Source organism: Ooceraea biroi, chromosome 3 (genome assembly GCF_003672135.1).
Source record: "Ooceraea biroi isolate clonal line C1 chromosome 3, Obir_v5.4, whole genome shotgun sequence".
Classification (NCBI taxonomy): Eukaryota; Metazoa; Arthropoda; class Insecta; order Hymenoptera; family Formicidae; genus Ooceraea; species Ooceraea biroi.
The window spans coordinates 9,821,802-9,849,034 of NC_039508.1; the positions used below are offsets into that span (position 1 = coordinate 9,821,802).

At 42.6% G+C, this 27,233-nt stretch overlaps 3 protein-coding genes across 7 annotated transcripts; 1 reads left to right on the forward strand and 2 right to left on the reverse strand.

Moving 5' to 3' along the window:
* Positions 1–101: 101 nt before the first annotated feature.
* On the reverse strand, positions 102–19,947 carry LOC105276855 (photoreceptor-specific nuclear receptor). Of its 5 annotated transcripts, none has more exons than XM_011334800.2 (10): positions 19,065–19,188; positions 17,915–18,080; positions 17,104–17,228; positions 14,499–14,910; positions 10,922–11,025; positions 7,472–7,598; positions 2,609–2,724; positions 2,089–2,300; positions 1,612–1,900; positions 102–1,446 (listed from the first exon to the last, which is right to left on the reverse strand). In XM_011334800.2, the coding sequence occupies exons 4-10, from the start codon at positions 14,771–14,773 to the stop codon at positions 1,208–1,210; spliced, it is 1,362 nt and encodes a 453-aa protein (XP_011333102.1). In that variant the 5' UTR covers positions 14,774–14,910; positions 17,104–17,228; positions 17,915–18,080; positions 19,065–19,188; the 3' UTR covers positions 102–1,207. The 5 variants fall into 5 exon arrangements, with proteins under 5 accessions (XP_011333102.1, XP_011333101.1, XP_011333099.1 ...); XM_011334799.2 differs by having other exon boundaries at positions 17,104–17,233; XM_011334797.3 differs by lacking the exons at positions 17,104–17,228; positions 17,915–18,080 and adding an exon at positions 19,575–19,947 and having other exon boundaries at positions 19,065–19,228.
* LOC113561672 (centrosomal protein of 78 kDa-like) lies at positions 2,731–7,465 on the forward strand. The gene is made up of 2 exons (XM_026968421.1): positions 2,731–3,737; positions 4,030–7,465. The coding sequence occupies exons 1-2, from the start codon at positions 3,532–3,534 to the stop codon at positions 5,912–5,914; spliced, it is 2,091 nt and encodes a 696-aa protein (XP_026824222.1). The 5' UTR covers positions 2,731–3,531; the 3' UTR covers positions 5,915–7,465.
* Positions 19,948–22,912: 2,965 nt separating the features above from the next.
* LOC105277124 (adenylate kinase isoenzyme 1-like) lies at positions 22,913–24,270 on the reverse strand. The gene is made up of 2 exons (XM_026968269.1): positions 24,135–24,270; positions 22,913–23,901 (listed from the first exon to the last, which is right to left on the reverse strand). Exons 1-2 carry the CDS (start codon positions 24,268–24,270, stop codon positions 23,342–23,344), a joined length of 696 nt encoding a protein of 231 aa, XP_026824070.1. The 3' UTR covers positions 22,913–23,341.
* Between the last annotated feature and the right edge of the window lie 2,963 nt (positions 24,271–27,233).

A 27,233-nucleotide genomic window follows, 5' to 3' on the forward strand; every position in this document is an offset into this window, starting at 1 on the left:
TCGAGACTGAACATATCGAGAACAAAGAAACGATCAAGAAAAATGCTGTATTGTACGATAGAATGATTAATTGTACAGGAGACATTGATGAAAAATCCAAATTAATGAGATTTCTTTTATTACAAGTAATCGTTACAATGCATATCACTGATTGAGAATACGTAGACTTTTACAGCGAATAGTATCACAACACGAAATATACAGAGAAAGTGCGGACGAGCATTCATTTACAGTGTCAACAAAAACTTCATATGCATATTCGTGAACGAAATTACTTTTATTAATCGAGACATTACGCCATATTAAACCTTACGAATACGTATTCATCGCAAATGATGGTGCAAGTTATTATGAAATGCAATTTAATTCATATTTCGTAAGAAACAAATTATCACGGGCACGCGCACGTATCTATGAAAAGCATAAAACTTTTTTATATGAGCAACAAGGAAAAAATAAAGGCGTAAAATTTTCGAATAGCCTCGCACTATGTATACGCGTGCGTACGTATTCCGTGAAATAATAAATTTCTACATCGCACTTTTCACATGCACAAAGTCGCTCCCGTCACTTTTCTCTCTAATTCGGTAACTTTACGACGAACATAAACCAAGATACAAAAGAAAAGGGAATAAAATAAAATAAAACATCTCGGATTTTTTCGTCGATTAACTCGTCGATTAATTCGTCAATCTTCTAGGAACAGAAAGAGGGGAAACGTTTTCTATCAACGTAGCGAGCCTAACGCCCGAGATAAATATGTCTATAATAAATAAATACATGTATATATATTTATGTGTGTATATTTACGCCGCGATTGAGTGCCCCTCGGTCGACTTTAGTTGCCGTTTTATTCGTTGGCGACACACCGTGCCTCTCTGTGCCTCGCATTTGTACGGTAGGGATACTCGCCAGTCAGAGTCATCGTCATCACCGAAGAGACTTGGGACTTTGTCCTTAGGCCTGATCGTGTCGGGACGAAGCTCTTGTTTCTCCTGATCCTTCCCTCTGATTTGATTTAGGTGGGAAGGTGTTGCGCTTGCCACAGTCTTTGGTATTATCCTTTCGATTCGACGAATCTCGTCTTCTTGCCCCTGGTGCTCAGAATCTTTTGGATTTTGCCGATAGTCATCGCGCGCGCGTTACCAATTGCATCCTGATATATTCATGACGAGGCCCTTTCCACGCGAAAAGCTTTCGAATGGCTTTAATTTTTGTACATATCGCAAAGAACCTTCTCCATCGGCGTGTTACCAATGGTTCGGTGAAAGTAGATCAATTCCACTCTCGCTGCTGGAACCGTACGCAATAACGGTAGCAGCAACAGCAATCTTCCGAAACGGGCAGGGCTGTTTGGCTGTTGAGCGCGCGCGTGATGTCCCAACATTAACTGCGCCTGATCCTGTAGATTCTCGATCTGGCTAGAATCCTTCAATCCGCGGGTTTCTGCAAAGTCGGACAACCCGCAGATGAAATTACATCCGATGATACGATTGTAATGAAAGCTTTTTTTATTAGTGCAAAGCAAAATTAGATGAAGGATGTAACGAGCCATAAGATCGACGCGTATTACGACACGAAACATCTCTCAAAGATGAAAGACTTGCTTACCTGGGCGGAAGAGAACAATGGCCTTCATACAGGCGAATTCCGCGGGATCGACCATGACCGCCTTGTATCTTTGCAGGGTGTCGTGCAAATGCCTGACGTCCGCGGCCACTTGGCTGGGCTTCCCCGTAGTGGTTTGCAGATGTAATCCCGAGTGCGGATGCGGATGCGGTGAGAGGGTCAGAGCCGTCAGTTCGGCAGCGCTGAAGAGAGGTGACGATTCAAGCGGCAGACACCACTGGACAGCATTCAAGAGAAACAGCTCCGACCAGACCTCTTCCAGTAATATTACCTATCGGCAATAATCATCGGACCATCGAACTTGATACTTGACACGCACGCATGATATCTTTGTTTAATTCACGTATAACAATCATATTAGAGACGTATTACATATTTCCTTAGCGGCAGTTTGTTAAAACTAAATGCATAAAACTGAACTGCGAATTGGGGAATGTCGTAAACTCGCTAGGTCATTACCTGATCTCTGAACGGCAGACCAGCGAAGGAAGGAAGATTCTTTGCCCATTTAACGGCCATGAAAAGCAGCCTCGCGCTAGTCTCATAGACCGTTTCGGCGCTCGCAGGTGAATACAACGATGGGAGCACCGGCGGAAGCTGCGCGCATCCGCCTCGTTGAGGCGTCAATGGTTCTTCGTTCGTTACGTCTATGCTGTCCTCTGACGCGTTTCCTGTTTAAATATAAATCTCTTTTTCACGCAAATATGTGCACCTTTTATGGCAGCTGCAACCACACAGCAATAAGACTACGAATGGTATTTTCATGCAAATTTATGCCAAGAGAAAGACTAGCGAAAGGAAAGCGTAATAAACTCCTAAAATTAAAAGTATCGTCCAAAAACGTTTTTTTTTGCTTAATTTAATCGTTATTTTAATTAAAATGTTTATTGATTATTTTTTAATCAATACGTAAAAGTGCCACACGCACGTTTTTCACGTGTGCATACAAGTTTGCTATGAAATGTAAAAGAATGCGTACCATCCTCGTTGTCCTGCCGAGGTGAAGTTGCATTGTTGGCGGAATTTGTTGTCGGCGCAACCGTGGGCAGAGGTAGCGGCGTGGTGTATCTCGCCATGGCTAAGGAGACTGGTGGTCTGTGAAATAATTCATATAACGAAATGATCAAAGTATGTCTGTGTGATAGAGTCCAACTTTTATGGAAACATTTCGCTGACATTGAATCGTAAATGTACAACATTTGGGATGACGGAAGAAATATACGGACTTTCATAGATGCATATGGGAAATTTAAAATTTAAAGAATCGCGCTATCACAAAACTGCAGATATCGCGTTATAATAATTCAATTGCTGATACGCTAACTCGATTAAATTCGATTGCAATGATGACATCTTCAGTCGGTTCGCGTGCTAGTTTTGTTTGTAGTTTCATCGTACCACGCGTAAGCGGTATTTTATGCCGAGTTCGGGTAGGTAGGTAGGCGAACACTCACAGAGAGAGAGAGAGCGAGCGAGATAGTAAACGGCTCTCCAGAAGAACCATCGTCAATGTTTTTAAAATATACTCCTTTCGATCGAAACGATTTGGGTAACTCGACAATATCTCGTATGTAAATCCACTAGCGCAGATGACGTTTCACGGTGACATTGCGGTTAATCCTCGAGAGAAGCAACAACGGCAAAGTAAACGGTAAAGTTTCCATATCTTTGACGTATCAAAATGTCTCACGTGCTTTGTTTAAAAAAAATACCCTGATTTTTGCTCAAGCATTCGAAACCAGAGAGCATATCTCCGTTAATGCGTCAATTTACAGCAGCGGGCGAAGCTGCTTGTAATTCGGGAAGCGAGACCATCTCGGCATCATTACGACGCTCGAAGGTAAAACTCCGTCGCGACGCCGACGGAAGATCGATGCGGTCGCGACGGCTTCACCGCAGAAAATGGCGATTCCGGCCGGCAGAAATTTTGCCAGCTGCTACATGGAACTGTGCAAGCAGCAACGATTGCGCCCATTGCCGGTGATATGCGTGAGCCTGCCGTACAGCCTAGACTTTACTACGGATCGCATCAAGATGGACGATTGGGGACCGATCCTGAATTCCCTCTCTCTCGATCGTTCGCTCAGGGCGATCAGCGTGCACAGCAGGTTGGAAGTTAGCAGATTGTCCGACATTCCCATATCGTCTGTTTCTATCGTATCTCTCGTATCGTTTATTCGTTGCCGGAATCATCGTCATTATCAATCGAATAATGCGCGATGACGCGTGTCAGATCATATCTGATTTTGACTTTCCACATGCTTGCTATCGAGATATCTCGAGATTGTTTCTTTTTTATTGTTGCTTTTTGCGGAATTTCAACGCAAAGTCACGTACATACCAAACATACAAACGAGAGCGATCGACAGTCGTCGATATAGCCTTCAAATTTTCCATCAGGTATCAATGTCGTAAACCGTTGGAGGAGGCAAACTCCGAAGACAAGGCACGAGCGATGGGTAAGGCTCCGGTGGTCCTCACGCGCTACTTGTTAGAATGGCTCTCGCAGAGCGTCGGCCAATGCGTGAGGAACTCGTTCAACCTGACGCACTTGGAACTCGACGGTATCCCCTTCCCGCCGGATTGCATCGCGGTGCTCTGTGTCGGACTTTCGGGAACGGAAACCTTGCATCATCTGTCCCTTCGACGTTGCTGTATCGGTGACAACGGCTGCAAAATGATCTGCCGGACGATCGCGGATATACGCAGCGTGAGGTCCCTGAATCTCAGCCACTGTGATCTCACGTCCGGTTGCGGTGGCGCGTTAGCGGCCGCGCTCTCCAGGCAAAAATTGGCACTGTATCACGACACCTGGAAGCAGTCGCTCAGATATCGCGAACCCAACTTGGAGACGATGCCGGGGCTTCGTCGACTGACCCTCAACGACAATCCGCATTTCGGCAATTGCGCGGTGAGAGAGATCATCGAAGCGACACGCGACAGTCTATGGATAAAAGCGCTGGATCTTCAACGCTGTGGTCTGACGGACCAAATAGGAGCGGATCTGTTGAATCTGCTGGAGCAGAACAACACGTTGGCCGTGCTGGACGTGAGAAGGAACGTCAATCTGAACGAGGACCTCGCTGCAGAAGTAATGAGAAGATTGGAGGAGAATAATGCCGAGGGAAAATCCGAATACAAGTGGATGGGATCAGCGCCGAGGGATCAGAGAACCGCTTCGGCCGATACTCGAAAAGGTAGCGAGAACGAGGATACCGCGAAGCCTTCGCGACCGCGAAGTGCCTTCATTGGATATACGAGAAGAGCGCGTCAAGCAATTGCTTCGAAGAGGACGGTTCTGCCGACCAAGATGAAATTTCGAGCGCTTTCGCCGCCAATTCGCGACGCGACATCAGCGACTGTTCAGCAATGCAGTTTGCGGCCGCGAATGATCAACGGTATACGATCGGTGCCCAAAGTCTCCCTTCACCTGGACCTTCGGTCTCGCGTACGGCCCGCGGCGAATCGGACTGATTGCGACAGCGCGCATCGACCGGAACGGGAAAAAGACGTTATACGGTACTCCAACCGAGCAAGTCCGAGGAGCTTTGACCCTTCGGTCAAAATGGATGTCGGCACGCAAAGCGTGGAACAGGAAGAGGAGCAAAGGACGGATCAACGGAACATTTCGGAAGAGATTCAGAGTACTCTTAAGCGACTGACGGAAGCCCGTGCGGAGCGCGAGCATCTCCTCGAGGAGGTCAAACGAACAGATCTTCTGCTGGTCGAGGAACGCGCTCGCCGCGAAATCGCCGAGATGAAACTGCGATCTGCACAAGGCAACGTGATCGAGCTGGAGTACGCCCTCAAGAACAAAGAGAACGAGACCAACGGTTACCTACTCGTTAGTCAACAATTCTTGGACGAGATATGCCTCTCGTTTGACCGTCTTCTGAAGCTGTTGGAAAACCAATCCGCCAATCCTCCATCCGACAGGGTAAAGGACTCGCATGAGTTTGCGAGTGCCATTGACATTAAACGACGCCTAGCACACGTCATCGGACAGACCAAATCGGAGAATTTGAAGAGAGGCTACAGGATGAACGTTGAGCTGTCAAAGTGCGTCGGCGTGGACACCGCGAGAAAGTTTGTCAAGTCGGAGAGCGACGTGAGATCGATCCTGCCGATTCCGGGGATGCATCTCGAGAAGAAGATCGGCGAGGGACCGACGAACGAGCTGCGTCGTTATCGCGATGCCGACAAATCGCCGATATCGCCCAGCGAGCGAGCCCGTGCGATATTCGCAAGTATCGTCAGTGGGACGGTCGTGCTTGACTTTTGCTAGTTGATCTTTCGAGACTGTGTGAAAAATGCGGTAGAGCCTATTCTCGGAGGTTTCGCGCAAAATGTGTATGTGTATGTGTGTGTATACATACACAGGCACGTGTATCCTTGTACATGTATTTTATATACATGCATGTGCGCGAGCGAAAAGCGTACACGCTGCCTTCTATATTACCGTAAAGTAATTATCGCAGCGCGCAACACATTTACTGTAAGTCTTACACTGCAACTCGAACATTATAAACGTATCTGATTCATACACGAGGATGATCCGAGCCGAGATGAAAAATGCATTCATTTCTATGAAATCGCGTTTGATCGCTGCAACATTCTTCCGAGTAAAATAAAAGTGATAGACGACGCGCGACGCGCGAAATTGCTTATTCGAGTAAAGAAAATTATATGGGTTAAGTGTATCAGTTAGTGTTTCTGGGTGATCGGCAAAGTGTGTAATCCAAAGACGATGCCGGTTACTCGCAAGCAAGATGAGGCAAGATCGATCGCTCGTGCAACGAGGAACATGTAACGTCCTACAACCCGTTTATAGCCACCTTCTTTTCTAACGCGTCTTTATTGTACATGGAATAAATATTATTTATTATTCTCGTAAAGGTTTGTTCGCATTTCCTGCCGGGAACAACAGGTGAGATCATTTCCTCCGATTAAGCCTCTGCGCGCCTCATGTTTCCTCTTTGTTTCTTAAAATACAACGTCTCTTGGATATCTCGTGATATCGACTCGATAAGACCGACTACAAGTAAGACTATCCTTAAGATAAGAGCTGCCCTTCAATAATGCTGTCTCAGGTAGTGTGTGTTTTTGTGGGGTTTTGCAAATTCAAAGATAAAGAACGGACCATGTTGGAAGAAATGTGGGATAGTAGGCTCGGCTTCGCCAAGGGATCGATCGCATAACTCCGCTTGTGAGAACGGTGTAATAACTCGTTGAAGACGACGCGCTATACCACGTCGGGACGCCGACCGTCGCTTTTAACGTTCACCCCTTGGCGCTCTATGGATTTTCCATTAGTTCCAACCTCGGCAGCCGGTTACCTGAAAAACGTAACGCCTACTCGGGCTACTAGTCAAAGGTAATTTTTCATGATAGATCACGCTTGGCGTGTCACCACACAACGGCGAAGGGTAAGCCTGGTGCGCAGCACAAGATCAAACGTGCCAACAACGTCGCCGGTCCTCGTTGCTCTTGTCGTTGCACCCGTCGACAGGTGACTATCGATCGTCGTCTCCGTCCGTCGCTTACCGCTAATTGACCGTGTCTAAGTTGAAATTTCGTAGAGCCTTTATGACACGGTTCACAAGTGTGCGCCAACATTCAACACTCCTGCCCTTTCGACATAACCGTCGCTCGAGATTCGCTATCGATTTATGCGAACGGAGGAACGCCGTACAGTCGTCAATCGAGCCTCGAATCGAGGATTTCTTGATGAAATATTATCAGCAATTCTATTCTCCTCCGCTTTTAAATGAAAGCAAGGACGAACGATAGTCAGGCTTGATGGGAAAAGTTGCAAAAGTAAAAACAATTAATTGTCACTTACCCGAAGACGCCCACGGCGACGGCGGCTTCGCGCAGTGCCCGCTCTTGGTCCATTTCAACGAGTGCTTCCGGTCTGATGGTGGCAGTGTTTCTTGGCTGACGTTCATTCTGGACAGCTGTAACATTGTCTTTTTCAACATTGGAAAATACATTTCAATAAACTGTGATACTTGATACTTGTTGTAGAATCGTACAGCACAGCGTGCACATAATGTGAACCTGCTGTTGATGTAATTTTTCGCTATACGCGTAAGTTTGAAATGTTCTTGATCGACAGTCGACGCGACGAGTTTTTTGCATGTACAGCGATCGAAAACTTCTTCTTAAATTCACTGATCGAAAGAGTTAGTGGTTATTGCTACAAGTTTCCGCGAGACTTTTGCGTTAACGTGTGCACTGCAAATGCAAATTAATGAATATCGATTAAGATATTTCTTTCACTGATAATGTAAAACTAATGAGATCAAAGCTCGTTCCCGAACGAGAGAATATCAGAAACAGCGATGGTGCACGGTAGGCGAACAATGGAAGAGCAAATGGTTGGGTGCTGTATATACCGTTCGTCAACGCTGTCGAATATTCGCGGATGATTGAAATATTATTGAGATATTAGTCGAACAGGATTCGCAGGAGAAAATGATGGTGCGGTTGTCTACCGCCCTCTCGTCAAATTCACGTAACGCCACGTTACGTCATGCTGGCGCGGTCTGTGTCTGACACGCGTGAATTTAACGGGCGCGCACCAGTCAGCGACGCTTATTGTTTGCGGTACGCGATGCAGCGTACGACCCCACTCCACGAGGGTTTTATTCGACGAGCATCACTACAAGAGGATTCTGTGAAAAAGGCTTTCGCTGATGATTGCAATGATAATCGATAATGATGATCTATTAAATTTCTTTTCTTTTCTTATCCTATTATATAATAAAACTCGATGTTTTTTTTTAAGTTATCGCACAATCTTCTTTAACTGAATTTCTCCGTATTCCAACCGAATTGCGCGCTCTCTCTCTCTCAGTGCTTAAAGAAAAGCCCTTAATCGAAAAACCTTAAGTCGCAACATAGTCGTGATGTGCGCGTATCGTACTCTTTTTTTCTAAATTTTGTGTAAATATAATTGAAAATATCTTATGAAAATAAAAGGCGCGCGCTTACAAGGATTAACGCAAACGTGCGCCATTTCTATTCACGCGAGTTAATCAAGCGTTTTTGTGAGCTCACGCTCGTGCGGTTCGTCGCGGTACGCAACGGCGTTCCCGTTCTCTTCGCCCATCGCCGTAAACACTGCGGTCGTTAGCGACGGTCGCGTGGCCCCCGACGAAACCCGAAGGGTTAATTGGAGGAAATAAACGTATGCAACGCGCGGTCGACCGTCCGACATGCACGCGGAGGCTCGTCTACGACCCTTTGGTTGCCTCCCTCCCTCGGTCTCTTTCGCGACTTTGCTGGCACGGAGACGACCGAAACGACGCGCGGGAGGGTGCTCTCCCGCGGCGCGGTCACGAGAGATGCAAATGAGAGTAACAATCTAGACGGGGACGTTCGCGTGGCTTGGTGCGAGGATTCGCGCGCGAAAAGTGTTACAAGGGCGGATATTGAGGGATCAAAGCGGAGCTGCTCTTGTAACTAAGAGAAAAGGAGGGAGTATCAAGCTTCAATGACTACGAGCGTTAATGACCCGATATCGAGGAATTGTGGAAAAATGACTTTGTTACGCTTTTTTTCACATCAGTTGTTTCTCTGGTTTCTTTTTTTTTTATACACACATGTTATAGAATATTTTTTAGAGGATGGCATTATAAATGAAAATCTGTCGATTCGAGAAAACTCAAGTAGAAACGGGTCAAGTAAAGGAGGATGATTAAAGGGGATTACACATATACATCAGTGATAGAACGATCGAGTTCGTCAGTTAAACGAACGGGGAAAAAGTCGAGGGTAGGGGGAACAAAAAGGAGGACGAGACTCTCACAGCGAGGTGCATGCAAATTAAACAGAAACGGAGTGTATGGGACGTTTATCTCTTCTGGTGCGAGACATGGTGCCGCTGAGAAGGAGAAAGGGAGAGAAGAAACGGAGGCCCAACGGAGCAAGAGGACCCCATTAAGCCGCCCAGCAGGCCGCACGCCGGAGGTAAAGCGAGCCGACAAGGCTTTTTATTATTACGAAATTACTGCGCGCTCGTTGCGGGGCCGATGCTGAGAGGGAAGCCGGGAAAAATTGCGTCCGCCGCGTTACACGCCGGCGACAATGAGTGCCCTAATCGCGCGCGCGCGCGCGTCCATTAAAGCGCGGCGGACGCCACGAGTCTTCTTTCGGCGCATGTCACACGAGAACGTGTCTTTCCTCACGTGCGGTGATACGGTTTGCGTTCTAATTATTTTAGTCTTCTTCTCTGTAAATGCGTACAGTAAACGTGCAAGCTCCCCAAATATTGCCAGGCTTTAGCCGTCGAGTATTTGCGCGCGCGCACGTCTTTTGATTTTGATGTCGGATGCTCGATCTTTTTGGTATCTATATGGATACGAAATCTGCAAGATTCATGGCAAGACAAGAGGAACATAGAAAACTCCAAGTATGTTTGTCAATGTTTGTGTGTATAAATTGTTTGATATTTTACTCTTTACATTTTTCTTTGATTAATTCGTTGAAAAAGATACTAATCGATCGATCACAGAGACCCAGGTGATACGGGTCCTTACCGTCCATCACCTTGACCAAAGATATCGGGTTCTCATCACGAGTTTCGGAGACGTTGTCGCCGAATGGGAGTTATGGATTCGGTAGATTATCCATTTTCGTGGATACGACTGTAATATCGGAATCAATCGGCGGCGGAGAAGCAGAATTTGGCTGAAGAATCCTTTATATTCGCGACATAAATAACTGGATAAAGGTGGGGCGTGCTTGTACGAGCGGAAGTCTGGCTGTACCGAACACAGCCTCCGGTTCAACCCTTAATGCTTCCCGGCGAGACATGCCGTTGCGCACCTGTCTCTCCGTCTAGCTCCTGTTTTTCCCTTCTTGCGTTCTTTCTTCGACCCTCGATGCCCGTTCCGTTGATAACTTTCCTATTGCCAAACTTGATGTCGCAGGGGGAGATTCTTGCGATTGAATCGCGCCCAACCCAATTCAGAGGATTCTTCGCCGAAAAATTACGGCAAATACGTCAGGGTGCAGAATTTATTCTATCACGCGGATCTTATCGCAAACTCTTAATCCTCATTTTCCTTTATATTGCATATTACACTTGACATATGCGTTTCACAACATGTTTATGACAAAATTATTAAACAGTATTAATTATTATATTTTACTCGTGTCATAATCTACTTTTCATAGTAGATAGTAGAAATGTCTGAATACAATTTTTCGGCGCGCGTTTCGTACAGACCTATATTGCTAATTGCAAATATATGTATGTATATACATGTAACGTATTAAAACTCACCATCTTTATTCATTCCCATTTGCATACATTTCTTCAGACGACAAGCCTGACACTGATTCCGATGTGCCTTGTCCACGACGCATCTTCCGGTACCAGCTTGACATCTGCGCACAAAAGTAAAGAATTCGTTCATCATCTATCATAAAATATTATACATGTCAAAGCGTACAATATTTATTTATGTTTTGACTATTTCTGTGACAGATATCCCTTTTAAAAATGATACATTTCCCTCATTATGTGAGGCATATTAAGCAAAAATTTTCTAGTCTCGTACGAGTAGTCATAGCCCCGTAATACGAAAAGGAAAATAGGACGCCTTTAAGACCGGGCAACCAAGTGGCGGGGACGCTGTCGTTGGATTGGACGAGATTAAGAGGGATAAGAAGAAGGTACGTGACCCCGGACGGTCGCCTCTTTACGTTAGTCAGCTCGGAGGGATAACCGGGTTAGCCCAACAATGAAAGTAATCGAATTTAACACCATCTCCCGAATAGCGCACCCCGGATTTCCGACAAGTGTGCCTGTGAATTTCGTCAACTTGCCGCGAGGGACAAGAGCTACGGAGTTACGACGATAGTTGATGAAACGTCGTCGTCAAGGATCGATCGATCTCGTGGTGATTTCACGAGTTTATCCGATTCGTAGCATAAATCGAACAAAATGATTAATACGCCAAAAAGAAAGAAAGAAAGAGAGCAGCGGCATCGTACCAAGTAGTATAATTTCTCGTCAATTTATACTGTCAATAACGTCAACGACACAGCGAACATTTTTCCAGCAATTATTTATAATTCTTTCTGACGTGTGTGTTACGCATTAACCTCCGTGCCGTTTACCTCCTTCCAGCATACGTAACATCATGTTACATCAGATCGTACAGCGGAGACTCGTTAAATCAGCTAAAGGATTACAAGCCTGCCGCTTCACCGACGACGTCAGCAATAAACAACATACATCCAGCGTGCATCCAACGTACATCCGACAACGTAAAGTAGGGCGATCGACGAGCGTGATAACCGACAGCACATGCTTCCGGTAATTCAATGAGGCGAACAATGCCGGCCGCTAGCAGAACAGAGAGATGCGTAAATAAATGTATGATGTGGTTCTGAAGGGTGAATATAGGAGGGGTGAGAGAGGTGGGCTGGACTCGCGCCCTGCGGATCCACTGGGGTGTGAACGCAAATCAATTTGCGCGACGGACCTCCCGCCGACACGGCGGCACCACGCCGAGGGACCCGTTCGTCGTTCGACGATGGGTCCTTCGTGTTACACCGCCTCGGGACAAGATAGCGCACGGTTCCTTGTGACTGACGTTTGTTAAAATCGCGCTAACAGCGAGCCAGTGACAGCCGCCGGCATGGAATTTTCAAAGTTCCTACCGTTAATTAACGTATCTACCGTCGTCCTACGAAGCACAAAGATTGGTGCCATATCAAATTTCAACAAATTTTAAGATGGCAAGATACACACACACACATATCTCTTTTTTTTTCTCACAATCATTTTGCATGAAATTATGCATAAACTTTGTTTTACTTAAATATAATTTCACCATATTAGCGAGCGATATTAATAATAATTTTATCGTTTATGAGAATCGAATGAAAGAGAATGCCAGAGAATGCCATTTCACTCCCGTCGGGGATGGCTATAACGCGGTAAAGACTGAAGAGCCTCCGCACAGATAACCAATTACTCGCGGAGGGGAACGAGATGCGACAGATGCGTCCCGACGCGATGCGCCACGACGGCGCGCCGTCCACAATCGCCGGATTAGCGCAAATCCTCACGGATCGGTTAGATGCAATTAAGTGCATCGTGCGTGAATAAGAGTGGTCGAAATATTCGCACGGGCAGACTCCCGCGGGGTTTGCACTTGAACTCTGCACGCAAATGTCGCTACTCGACAACAACAAAGACCGTATCTTCCTTCCTTCTGTTCCGTCGTATGGAACATTAACGTTTTCAAAGACATCCAGTCATCGCGAATCAATATTTCACTTTTGTTCGAAATGTTTTAATTTTTACTCTGCTTGTCGGCTCTGTGTGCTACGTTGTATTATTTTTGCCGTTCTCATATTAAAACGAATCAATTACAGAGAGAAATCATCAAACCACCAATCATTCGATTCATTTCTTCATTTGTTTTATCGTGTCTGTGTTTCTTGCGTCTTTTAAAGGGCTCTTTCCGCCAATACGATTCAATCGTGTAAAATGATAAATAACATGATAAAAGTGGATAATATATTAGATATTGTACAATATATTGGTACAGAAGACAGAATTTGATCCGACGTTTCTGTTAACATTGTATAAGGAAAGCACTTGGACCCAAAATAAATAAAAATACAGATCCAGTCTCACAGTTCTTCTATACTCTTTTCTTACTTTTGTGAAAATAAAGAACGCTCGAATGTTCAATGCTAAAACAAATATGTCAACGATCGCGACGCACACGAGCGAAAAACTTTTGATGGGTAATTGTTCCAGCGAGAAAACGTTTCGACGTTACGTGACAAATTGTACGTTTCAACGCGTAGTCTCTTCATTGCGCCGTTCTCGCAATAGTTTGACAGAATGCTGATTTGAAATTGAAGCGGAAGGCTATCGATAGCCGCTCACGTGTCATTGACGGGGGGGTTAATATCGAGTTAAGCCATGTGTGTGTGTGTATGTGTGTGGGCCAAGTCGAGTGAGCTCATCCTAATGCCGGGCCACACAACCTATGTAGCAGCGTAATGTCGAACTCGCCGGGGGCCCATCGAGAGCTAACCCGAGAGCACCAGCAACGGCTGGAGTTATACCCGGGGTATCCGAGTGCCGGTGGCAAAGCCGGTGGCAAAGCCGATGGTGCTCGTTCGAGGAACTATTACCGTCCCCCGGGAACGACCATCCATCTCCATCGGATCCCTTTTGCGCGCGAGCTGGAGAGAATCGCTGTCCCGGCTCGATCCGCGTCGCGGCACGCAAGCGCGCGCGTATACGCAAACTATTAACCCTCCGCGCGAGCGTGCTCTCTGAAAAATGAACACGCCCGATGCGCGTGACCAAAATGCAAAACGTGGCATCTCGCTACCTCTTTTTCTCTTTCTCTCTTTCTGTCTGTCGGTCCCCAACCGAAAGCTGACTGTAACGCGCGGCGTTACGATTCTTTTCCCGAATGTGGATTCGGCTGCCGAGTACCGTTAACGACTGAGTCGATAAACTATCACGCGTGACGGACGTTTGATCGTGGCAAATATCGTTATCGCGTATCGCGTTATCGCTGTTATACGTAGTTCTCGTATCATAAAAAATGCGCTTGTGGGACATCTGCCAAAATCGATTAATTAAAATTTCATCCAATTAGAATATGTGTATCAATTATATCAACTGACGCCTAGTTGGCGTATCTACAAACAAATTGTAATTACATTCGCTTGCATTCGTAACTCCACATAACTACCTTTTATTTTCTCTGGGACTAATTGTAGGATAAATCATTCAAGAACACTGGACGACATTCTTCCGCGCATTTGCATATTTGCAATTGATGCAACCTTTAAAGGTTGCATTCCATTTTGCGACTCACCTATAAATCAGTTTTCGTCTAACGCTCCTCTTGAAGAAGCCGCTGCAACCATTGCAAGCGAGTATTCCATAATGTTTGCCGGAACTGGTGTCGCCGCAAACCACGCATATCAATCCGAGACTACGCGGTGGCTTGCTACCGTGCTGCGGCTGCTGTGGTTGCTGTTGCTGCTGTTGCTGTTGCTGTTGATGCTGCACCTGGCCCAACAAGTGCGGATGACCGTTCCCGAGTGCAGTCAGGTACGGCGACCTGGCCAGAGGAAAGTCCGTCGGCATACCTCTGCAAAGGGGCACCGGGCATTCCTGGACCGAACGAGAGGCATAAGGATCATGGCTAGACGTGGATCCCGTCGCTCCCAAGGGACTGTAACGTTCCGGCAGGCCTGGGGAGATAACGCTGCTCTCACCAGAGTCTGGAATGTAATTTTCTTGATTTTCCAAGTCTTTCTTAAAGTCTAAGAATAAAGGAGAGCCGGGAAAGTAAATAATATATAAATTACTATTGTTTCAATTATTGATTCTCTGCATGTACGAATTTGAATGAGAAAAAATACAGAGCTTGATCGAAAAGATATTGAACTTAGAGAAAGCAAGTTAAACACACTTTATCGATGAACGACACATGCAACGGTAACGAAAACACCTGTCATAAACAAGGAATCACGAAACTACATTGCCGCAATCGAACTTTCGAGAGGGAAAAAAATCACTTGGAGATAATTCATAATCGGCAAATTAACGCAAATCGCAATCTTCTGGTTGACGTGTAAGTGTTGTCAACATTCACGATTTATTTTCTTCATAGTCTTGTTCCAGACTTTGCACGATTGCAACGATCGCAATTCAATGAAAGCGTTGACGGTGTCTGATCCTTTCGATTTTCTCCGTGGATCGTGATCGTCGAAAGTGGAGACCTGTCTTAACACTCGATTCTATATTTCCTCAGGTCACACATTGAAATATCAAATAGTTTTACACTTTTAACGCATCTAACGCAGAGAAGAGAGAGAGAGGTATTTGCATGTAAAATTCATGTATAAAATGAGACCTCTGTAACCGTTACAATGCAATGTACAAGTAAATAATATTAGTTTAACTCTGGCATAACTTGATTGAAAATATCGCTTGATTGTGTAAAATTACTATCTCGCGCGCTTATCTCTAATTATTCATTATAATTTTGATCGTAACGAACGCTTCAATATAGATAAATTATATGCATGACATTTATATATTTCTCTATTGACTTAATCCTGCACTGTTTTCGACGAAGGGAGAAGTAACACTTTTTAATCATGTTACTATATATGAAAATTAATGTAAATTTTCGTAGACCGCAAAATCGCGATTAGCGAGAAAAAATGAAATTGTATTGCTCTTCAAACTAAAGTATTGTAGTATGTATGTAGTATCCATCTATAACGATCTGTTGCCTTTTTCAGTAACAGAATTGTGCTTCCTTGGCGATCAAGCGGTGCGATAAAAAAGCCGCTTATGACCAAAGTATCATTTTTTCGTGATCAATTCGGCAGCGCCGTCCATTCGATCAGCGCGCGCGCGTGCTACCCGTTATTTTCGGCTTAATCCCAGAAATCTCTTTCACGCGTCCGGTTGGCCAACCCCGACCGAGGCATCCTTGATTGATTTTTGGGTATAACTGGTTGATTGCATATCAAATAATTGTATATACCCATTTAACACGCGCGTTATTATGAAATACTAACATAAGATTGCTTTTTTCCGCCGATCTATTTCGTTGCCATTTGAGCAGCAGTCGATACCTATTAGCCCGAATTGATAATCAAAACCCTCTCGTAGATCTTGATGTAGGCAATTCTAAAGGATTTTTTCACCCCTTGTGACAAGACGACGAATCATCTTTGCGTTACATATAGCGGTCGGATTTAAATAAGCACAGTACGTATACATATATTAAGATCGTTAAACGGACAACGCTGTATTTTCGAATGTTATGTAAGTAGAAGTTCGATACACGAAATAAAGACTCGTCGCGACAAATGAAATCAACGAGAGACAACGGGTACTCCGTTTATCGATCGATCAAAAGACCATAACTTGAAATATTATCTCCTTATCAGTTCATGATAATTCTGAAATGAGATTCTACCTGATCCGGTGGTATTAACGAGATCGGAACAAGTTTATAATCGAGTTCAGGGCAATGGACAAATGCAATCTCAGTAAAATCTCGCACCTCGCTGAGAACATCGGCGTGACTAATAAAGCCGAGCCGAATAGAGAAACGAAATCGCATTTCGTTGATCACGCAGATGTTCATTACCATGGGCGCATGCGACCTTTCCGTAGAAACCTATCTGTAACGTTCACGCGCATCGTACTTCCAACAATTTGAGATACTTTCACTTTTGGTCTGTTTCAGCGTTCATCTCTTTAGAATGCAATTGCATTTTTAGATAAATATAACTTTACCGAAATAAACGTGCATGAAAATGAAAGTTTTGAGTTAAATAATTGAAATGATTCTGCGGTAGATTGAAGATCCATTATGCGACGAGTATTACAACGAAATCATCGCGATCCCTTTATACTTGTTGGCATTAACATTTATATTTGTGCGTTCTTACTTCCTGAGCTTTTTCCAAACTCATTTCCCGATGTAAATACTGTTTGTCCCCGCGATCCACCGGTAAGCCTTCGGAGACGCAAAGAACAGGAATTCCCGTGGGGTGCCAGAAGCTATCGAGTGTAGCTTTGCTTTCAGAAAAAGAAAATATATATATGTAGAAAATGATACTTCATCATTGTCGAAATTTCTCTTTTTTAACGTAACGTCTCTTGAAAAACGCGAAGCTTACTGTTAGTTTCAAAGTACGTTCGCTTTCGAACAATCCGATTGCCCGAATCACATTTCCTTGATCGTTATCAAATCACGACCAGACACGAGGCGGTGTTAGTCTTATTAATTCAACTCACGCGCGACTTTGCGTAACCATACAGGCTATTCAATCTCGTTAACATACCCCCCTTAATCCTGTCGATTACCAGCAAGCATATCCCAGCACGCTTATTTAATATTCGAAACGATAAAGGATTTGTTCAACGATAAGCAGATCATGAAATTCGTATTAATAATTACTTGCATAATGCACCGTATCCTCTATTAATATTTCTATATCCTCACACATTTTTTCGATTCCTACGATTTATATGCAAAATTACTTTTCTTTACTAAGATCAAAATCAATCGTATACAAATATATCATATTCTACTTTTATATTGATCGATGTTCAAATACGCATACGCACGTACGTACGCATGCACACATGCTCGCAAATTACAGTATTAAGATAATCAAATCTTGTCGCGGTGCAATCTGTCGGCCGCGCAGGGTTAAACGAGAGGAGAAAAATGACAGTCCAATACAAAATACACACCAGCTATAAGCCACCCGCGCCGAGAGTAACGCACGTAAAAGCAGGGGCGTCAAATTTCATTAGCATATCAATGCTGGCGGATGGCAAGGCGCCACCTGCGTCCTCGTATTATGGGATCATCGGGAAAAGTGAGAGCAAGTCGTTGCAACTAGGGTCGAGGGTTGCGCTATAGTTGAAAAAAAGTTTTTTAAATATTTCTTGAAATCTTTCTTTCTAATAAATTTTCGTTAATCATGGATAATTGTTAACGCAAGCATCAAACACGACGATAGGCTACATAGAAAAGAACATTCTTTGCGTTTTTATCCAAACTGAGAACAACACAAATCTGTAAAAATTTGGAGTAAAAAATTAGAGTCGGAAGCAATTGCCACCGATATAGTTTAATACGCTAACACTGAAACGCTAACAAGAACATAATTTCAGGAAAAAACAGATCTCGATAGAAAACGTACATGGTCGAGTACATACAAGACAAACAAGACTGCGGAGATAAATATTCGCGATTCGACATTGCTGATGGAAACGATAAGAGATCCGATTACATCTACAACTCTTTCATATTCATGAACGCTGGAACGGATCTAATGAATACAGGAAAACGAGATTACTGCTAGACATTGTCGAATTACGCGAATTCAATGATGCAAATAGACAACGTGCCTCCGTACCGGTGTCGATTAAATTGCGTGATAATCCAATAATTAAACTTATTTTTGCAAACGACATGAAAAAATCGCGGGAATTAATATGAGCGATCATCAAACATAATCATCTTCCGTTCATCGCTGAGAACAGATGATACGGTGCGACGGACGGAACTCAAGCAAATCCACCCCCGCGACGGGCTTTTTATACGAGTTACAGTGCTGGGGTAGGATAAGTGGAAAAAGAGGGTGGCACGTTAGCAACGACATTATGCCATTAGAATAATCAAATCTCGACTGACCCGGCACAAGCAGGGGGAGAGGAATCGTGCGTTGATGCAAGCTTACGCATTACATTACGCGTTATAGCACAATGCGAGAAAAATGTCACAATGACGTGAAATACAAAATAGAAATAAAAAATTAACAAAAGAATCCTTTATCACTAATCCGTATTTTAAATAGATTTTCAAGTTTCAAAAATGTTTCTGTACTGTGCTCACCGTGCCTGACGCTCAGTGGACTAGCAGGACTTCGTGGATGCTCCGAAGTCGTTTCATTTTGTCCTTGCTGATGCTGATGCTGGTGATCTTCGGTGGCCGAGACCGTCGCTGCTCCGTTCATCGTGCCTCCTCGAACATTCGTTATCAGGGTAACGTGAAACACGCTACAATCAGTACGTACTCATTCAGATTTTATCGTCTTTTCACGCAAGTTATAGACACGTGCAACAATCTAAACATGGTTCTATCATTTGATAAATCTACAAACTTTTTCGACTAAATTAAATCAAATAAGAGACGATATGAAGTGAGTTTCTAAAATTGTAACAACAATTGATACGTGCGCGCCGCGCAAAGTAGCGGATTCCGTCAAGATGTAGCCTGCGTGTCAAAACTTTTAATCGGTTTTGTTGGAAGGATGGCTCGTTCGAACGTTGACACTGACGAGTATCGACTCTTACTTGTGTGAAACAATCCGATGACGATAATAAAGAATTATCGTAGACTCACCTAAGATAATTCCAGATTCCAGCGTATTTGCACTGTGGCACGTAAGTCACTTTCTTCACGGTCACTGACTCTTCTCTCCAACCCTCCCAATTTCAATGTACCAAGTTTTTTAACCGACCGCCTTGATTCGATGCACGGTTATCCGATTCTCGGTAACTCGATCAATCTCATTGATCACCATCGATCTCGGCGATCACGATAGAGCGGAACACACGAAAAATAAATCTAATAAATGACGATACGTGATCGAGGTTGGCGTGACGTTAAACGTAAAGGAGTAAGACGCTTCACGCTAACGAGACCGACGTTCCGCTTCGATATCGACACGTTGGCGGAACGATCGTTCGTCGATGTCAGATTGGCGTATGACGTCTGTGGCGTCCCGATCCAGGATCTCGATGGCGAGTCGCCGTTACTCGCGGGTGACGTCGGCGTCGTCGTCGTCGTCGTCGTCCTCGTCGCCGCCGCCGTTGCCGCCACCGCCGCCACCGCCGCCACCGTCGTCGTGGCGCTTGCCGTGCCGTCGTAGGCAGCGGGTGAGCAACGCCCGACGCCGATTGGTCCGCCGGCACTTTTGAAGGCGGGATCAGGAGGCAACGCCGGAAAAACGACAAAAACGAGGAGCGGGAGGATTTAACCTATAGCTTCCACGTTTGATGCGGTGCCTCGCCGCGACGGTCGTCGCCGCAACGACGCGCTTGCGCCAACCCCTTCGGCCCTCTCCGATGGCGCCTGGCACTCCGATGGTGCCTCCCACTCCAGCACCCAGCGACCAAACTACCCCTACCGAAACGAGACACTTGCACGGGAAACGACGCCTACTTGAGCGTTGTACAATTGTTGATCGTTGGCTACGCCACGGTGAGGCTCTCTTTGCAGAGGTGCTTCACCACCAGTTAGCCTGAATAAAAAAAGTAACGGTGCTTGTGCGTTAAACAGGCAGATCTTTCGATTTGTCGTGAATCGATTCGAGAGACACCATTCAACCCAGCAAACACAAAGTAACAGGTAATATACATGTTAGTTATAATTTCCCACTCATTAATATAAATACAATATAACATACGTGTTATGTAACAATTACATTGTTGAGTGGGAAATTATAACTAACATGTATATTACCTGTTACTTTGTGTTTGCTGGGAAGAATCACAAGACGAATCAATTCTTTCTTCTATTTCGAGTTTTAGTAAACTTGCACAAAGATTTATATTATATTATTATATATTTTTATCTGGTATGTAAATAATTTACTGAAAAAGTAAAATTAATTAGCAATAATTATGAAAATAGAGATTAAAGAACAAAGACTTTGAATGTTGTCACAGCAAATCGAGAAACGTTTCGAGAAAAAAATTCATTCATAGAGCCTTCGTCAAAGCGTTGTCGAATCGAATCAACATTTAAAAGGAGGTTTCAACCAGACGATTAATCGACCGATGAAACTTTTGATTTCTGAAGTGTTCTCCTGGACAAATCGAGCGAGATCGCGTGAGAGTGGGCGCGAGCAATCGGTAGCAACTGCGTCGCGCAACGTCGAGCATCGTTGTGGTGGCGATGACTGTGGTGGGCGAGAGAGCTTAAGGGTTGCTGGATCGCCGCCATGCTGAATTCCTGCCGTCGTACGAGACCCGGTTGCCTTCTGGTAATCGTTGCCAGGGATGCGACGACCCCACCAGACCGGCATCGCCACGCCCCGCGGATCGTGGACGAACCAATGACGCCGGGATGTCGCGACGCCGGCGTCCACCAATAGGATTACCCTCTGATACGGTCTTTCGCTTGTCAGTGACTGCTGCACGCCCTCCCCGCAACCCCCGTTCCATTGGCAAGGCGGGATGCCTTTCAATTTCGGGCCCGTGGCCTCATAAACGCAGCCAGCCACCCCCTTCCCCATCCACCCGCGCCAGAGGGATGAGTCGGGATGGAAGGGGCTACCAATACATAACAACCGAGTTGCTTGTCGTTGATGTGTCGGTGTGTATGTGTATATGTATGTATAAACACTCAAACAATTGCATCCGGGGATACAAAGCCGCGTGGAAAGTCGGGGTTGAGAAGCGGGGGTGTATGCGGTAGTATGTGTTTGCGGTAGTACATGGCATTACGCGTTATGGGATAGCAGAACGGCTTGGGATATACGTACATACATATATGTCCATGTATACGTACGTGTCCATAGATGGAAATAATACAATAACTGTGATCGATTACACAAATCCGTTGCAAGGAAAACGTCTACGTTATATAAAGTTTACGATTAAGTCATATTTTCAATTATAATAGAGATATGAAACATCGTAATATTAATAAATACAGTTTATACATACATGTATATATGTTCCATATCTCTATTATAATTGAAAATATGACTTAATCGTAAACTTTATATAACGTTAATACGTGATGGAAAATATTAAAAGTTAATATCATCTCAATATGTACATATTTATGTAAATGTTTCAATTTTTTAGTAATTTTGAGTGTAGAATTTTAATAACATTTAAATTTCGGAAACAAACCTGACTCCATATTACATGAAATATAATAGCATTTATAGCATTTCGGTTTACACAAATTTTGCTCATAATAAGGAGATTTATAAAAGTTTTCCATATATTTTCATGGTATCTTCGATGCAATCGTAAATTACGAATAATTATTAAAGAATTAAAGTTTTTAAACATTACTAAACCGTTACGATTAATTTCTGAGAAACCGAGTATTTGCGAGATATCCATTAAACTCTCGTTCGTCTCGTTTAATGCCACGTTAGAAAGTAGAACGAGCAGTGGAGAGGAAGTTGCTGTTCCTCCCTCGATGAATATCTCAAAGGGGATGCTCCGATCGGTGTGCACATCTCAGGCATCACCCCGCAAATTTACACGCCTGTGCTTTCTTAGCGCAAAGCTTAACGTCTTTTGTGCAATGTTCCTTAGATGAGCGCTATTTTCATGCATGTGTGCGTGTGTTGCTTCATGTGATTTCTCAGAAAAGTATTCCTTTTTTAGCACAGATACTACAACAACCCACGTAACGCGAGATTATGCGCCAAGTTATGTTTAATAAAGATAATTATGACCTTCGATACAATAATGATATTTTGTAGTGTAGCCCGTGGCATTTAAAAGGGAAACGATAAAACTGCAGTTGTTGAAATGTTTATGATGACCTCTTTTATTGATACATGTTTCATATAATCATATGATCTTGTTTTAAACGTAATTGTAACTGTTACTATTATTGAAATGAAATGATATTTGTAGAAAGTAATGTAATATGTATAACAATATTAACAATCCCTTAATATTCTAAAAATACATGTGCATAGGTAACTATATATAAATGTTAATCGTAAAATTTTTACAAACTCTTTTAACATAATCTATTTATAATTTCATAACTCGTCAATGATTCACATTTGTTGGGATGTATCAAATAAAGATAACTTATCGGTGGCAAATAAAAGCGAATACGAATCGTTTGCTGTTAGATGCACTGTGCGGTTTCCGATATTCATTTTTACCCGAACGCTGATAAAGATCTCGAAATGTGCAAAATTAATCTTTGTTTAAAAACAAGTAAAGACTTTTTAATGCCAATTTTGCAGCAGGAAGTGTGACTGATTAAAAATTATAAAATAAAATTAATCAAATTCTGTTCTTTGACACAATATTTATTATAATATTATTCACAATTTGTGCATGCATTGTGTTGTGTATTTTAATACGTAAAAGATATGGTGCAATAATTTGAAGAAACGAGTTTTATTTATTGGCCGCTTTTGTCATGGATGTGCTTGGAAAGTTCCCCAAGACTTGATCGATAGCGTTGCAGATATCATTGAAGACTTCTGACTTTTCTTTCTCACCATCAATGACAATCAATTTCTTTCTGTAATACCTGAGAATCGGTTTGTTCATCTTGACGAATTCCTTGATTCGTCGTTTGATTTCGTCAAAGTTGCGCTCCAGCCGTTCGGTAGCGGTGACAGTCCTGGCTAGAATCCTGTCCATCAGCACTGAGTTTCTGACCCATAAGTACAGAACGAGATCCAGTGGCTGGATATACTTGTCGAAGTGTTTACATTGTAGTTTTTCTTTGGGAAATCCACATATCAAAAAACCCCGCGTGCCGCTTAAGTTGTTGAGCATCTTCACTTTGATGAGTTCTACTAGAACATTCGAGGGAACTAGTTTACCTTCGGACATCAAGTATGCCAAGATGACGCCTCTTTGTGAACCAGTGGCTACTTCATCACGTAGCAAGTCTCTAGTTACAATGCCACAGAAGCCGTAATGTTTTGTTATCTGCGTACACTGTGTCTCTACAGAAAAAAGATTACGCTAAAGTTGAATAATATTTAATATTATTTCTAAACTCTGTGCGTGCGCGTGCGTGCGTGCGTGCGTGCGCGCGCGCGCGCGCGCGCGTGTGTGTGTGTGTGTGTGTGGTGTGTGTACGAGAGAGAGAGAGACTGATTATAAATTAGAAAATGTTTGCATTTAGTTTATATTAGTTTCCATAAATTATCATTTATGAAATAAGAGTTTGACAAACTTTTGCCCGCTCCTGGACCTCCAATAAGAAAAATGATCGGTAATCTTGATTCAATAATCGGTGAAGGATCGAGTTTATTGCTCCTAGGAATAGTAGCACCCAATGGATCGACACCCCTTACACAATTGATGCCCATTCTTACAAGTTACAAATTATTTTATAATAATTATGAAGCACACACAAATATAATATTATGTTATATTTTATAAGCAATATACACAAATAATAAAATCAGGCATTGCTTGTATATGACGTATTAAGAACCTGAAGTTGAAGCTTTAAATTGTAATTGAAAAAGATTCTGTATCGATATGAATATTACGATTTAGTAATCACATTTTAAAGAAATACATAATAACTGAATAATATTTTATGATTTTTAATTATATTTCTATTATATTTTGTATTTTATTATATTTTAATTACATCTCTAAATGTGCAAAGAGTGTAGTTATAAATTTATTATATACATGTATAATCCTTGATTCTCTCGGTCGTTGGTAATTCAGTTTTCTCTGAAAAATCTATTACTATAATTCTTTGTATTTCTCATGAAAACTTTATTTAATCCAATTTTAAGTCATACTACTAAAATACGAGCTTTTTACGTTACGTTATTTAATTGTATTACTTGAAATGAAACAATCCCTGACCCAATATTGAATAGTACTATTGGTCAGTTTGTTTTTCGACAAAGGATAGTGGAGGCTCGTAGCGGACCTTTTAGGAACTAAAAAATAGAAGAATACAAGCTGAAGACAGATCGATCGAAAAAAGAATGTTTTCATCAATAAATTATGATGAACTGCAATGGACTTTGCAAGTGCACTCTAGTTAAAGAAATGTTAAAAGCATATTCACAAGCCCCGTGTGCAAAATCGGTGAGATGATAAAACAATATAATAGTTCTCACGGAAATAGCAAGAGATTCATCCTATATTCTAAACATTTCAAATATTTTATGTAAAATGTAATAGGATGTCATTTATATTATCGTTTATATTATAGAACGTTTATATATATTATTTATATATCGTTCTATACATATGTAAAATATAAGGCAATTATGATTATGTTTTTCTGAAGGATGCCAAATTATTATCGAAAAGAATCAATATGTTTGATTATTACGGTTGCACTATATTTCATTAGAATTTTCAGTGCGCGATGGAGGAGATAATTAATAATATGTGTGTGTTAGAATTAAAATGATATCATGCTATTGTAATGGGACATTTTAGTTGCTGGAAGACTTTCGTATTCTATACACGTAACAATACGCCGTCATTGTAAAATATGGGCTGGATCATGGAACAGACCGTGCTAGTAATTTGTGAAATTACCGATATCTCGTTTCATTGATCGGTCGTGATCTAATGTCTCGGTTCAGCAGTTCAGAAGGGCTGATATTATCTCCTTAAATAAAAATTGTATATTACACTGTTCGCAAAGGTTTCGCCAATTTTATCGTATCGCCAATGATGCAATGACACATAATTCATTTGTCACCTGGAGCAGTTAGAAAATACAAAAAATGTGATACTAAAAGTTTATTGTGTACCAATTTAGCGGAAAGTATTAACTTGATTTTCGGTTATCACAAATAATTATCAGATATAAGCCTATTATATTTATAGCAATTGTAAGGAATTTCAAATAATCAACTATTTCTGAACAAAAATAGAAAAATAGAAAACAGAAAATAATTTTATCTTTATGTGTGATATTACTAGGATATAGTGTGACTTACAATTAGATATAGTGTGATATAACTCCTTCGCGTTTTATTGCCGTTTCTTAATTAGCGATCACGATAATATCGGGGCGTGCAATGTTTTAAGGCAACCGAGGAAAGCTGCCAGTTAGACGCTGCCACGATAGACGAGTTTATTAAAAATGCTTGTTAGAAGGTATTAGTGATAGTATAGCGTTTCGAAATGAGCTACATCACGATATAAGGCTGCGATTAGAAGGTATTTGCGGACACGGTGGATTAAGAGTGACGCACGTGGTTCGAACGTTGTTTCGTTAAAAATGCAGAATTACATATTAGTGTTATGCGTAAATCAGTTCGCGATTGCCATTTTTAAACATCAGCGCCGGTAGCATAATTCAGCAAGGATTTGCAGTAAATTTATGAACTCGCTTTTTTATGAGCAAAGCATATGCGAAATAATAATGAATACGCGTGGCGAAAGAGAAGAAAATTAAAAAAATTAACTCATCTTGTTTCTTTTTCTCTCACTATATCTTTACATGGATTACATTGATATGTTGGGCCTTCCAAATCAATTTGCCTTAGGCTTATTAAAAGAATTAAGACAATAATTCATAAATTCTGTTGTTATCAATTATTTTTTAGATTCTCCTTTAAATTAAATAATAATTCTCTAATATTATGCATTGATAGACGCTGAATTGCATCGCAAACTCTTAAAGAAAGCCTTCACATTAATTGGAAGGAACGATTTACCTACATCTGAAGTGAGAATCGTAGGTATCGAAAATTTCTCAATCTTGAGTTAGGATACAATTAAAAAATTCCTTTCTTCTAAATTGCCTGATTAAGATAGGTCGTCGCTGGAGGTTTCTTTCGTTTCATCGATAAAATTATAAACGTATCCTCCATGCGGGTGATGATAGGAGAACAGGTTCGGTAGCGGGATATTTAAGACGCTAGAAAGGAATGGACTGGAGATAGCACACGCTAACTATGGTATGCCGTCGTATTAGCGATAACGTGGAATTACCACGAGGCATGAATCGAGATCTGAATGAGTAAGCGTCGGCTCTATTGAAAGACGATCATTGCTTCGGGATCACTGTCTCTGTCTCTGTCGTGGAAAAGAGAAGTATTTTCAAGTGATCAAATCGTAAAAAGAAAACTCTGATATCTCGCAAATTGGCAATATTAAGTAGGGATTACATTATGCTTTGCGATAGTACACCGGTGGACTCGTATTAGATCGCCATTAGAAGTTCCCAAAGCGTCTATACCCCGCTATCTACCACTTTCCACATGGTAGAAACTTTATGCTTTACCGAGACCTTATTCTGCCACCATCAATGATCAAAATGAAGATGCATTACCATTACGCG

Bases quoted from the DNA above. Each gene is read 5' to 3' on its own strand.
- LOC113561672 (XM_026968421.1), top strand. From the start codon at position 3,532: ATGGCGATTCCGGCCGGCAGAAATTTTGCCAGCTGCTACATGGAACTG. The intron at 3,738-4,029 runs GTTGGAAGTTAG...ATTTTCCATCAG, and splicing joins GCGATCAGCGTGCACAGCAG to GTATCAATGTCGTAAACCGT.
- LOC105276855 (XM_011334797.3), bottom strand. From the start codon at position 19,185: ATGAACGGAGCAGCGACGGTCTCGGCCACCGAAGATCACCAGCATCAG. The intron at 2,301-2,608 runs GTACGCATTCTT...ATATTTAAACAG, and splicing joins TCGGCAGGACAACGAGGATG to GAAACGCGTCAGAGGACAGC. The intron at 1,901-2,088 runs GTAATGACCTAG...TATTGCCGATAG, and splicing joins GTCTGCCGTTCAGAGATCAG to GTAATATTACTGGAAGAGGT.
- LOC105277124 (XM_026968269.1), bottom strand. From the start codon at position 24,270: ATGGGCATCAATTGTGTAAGGGGTGTCGATCCATTGGGTGCTACTATT. The intron at 23,902-24,134 runs GTTTGTCAAACT...TTTTTTCTGTAG, and splicing joins AGGTCCAGGAGCGGGCAAAA to AGACACAGTGTACGCAGATA.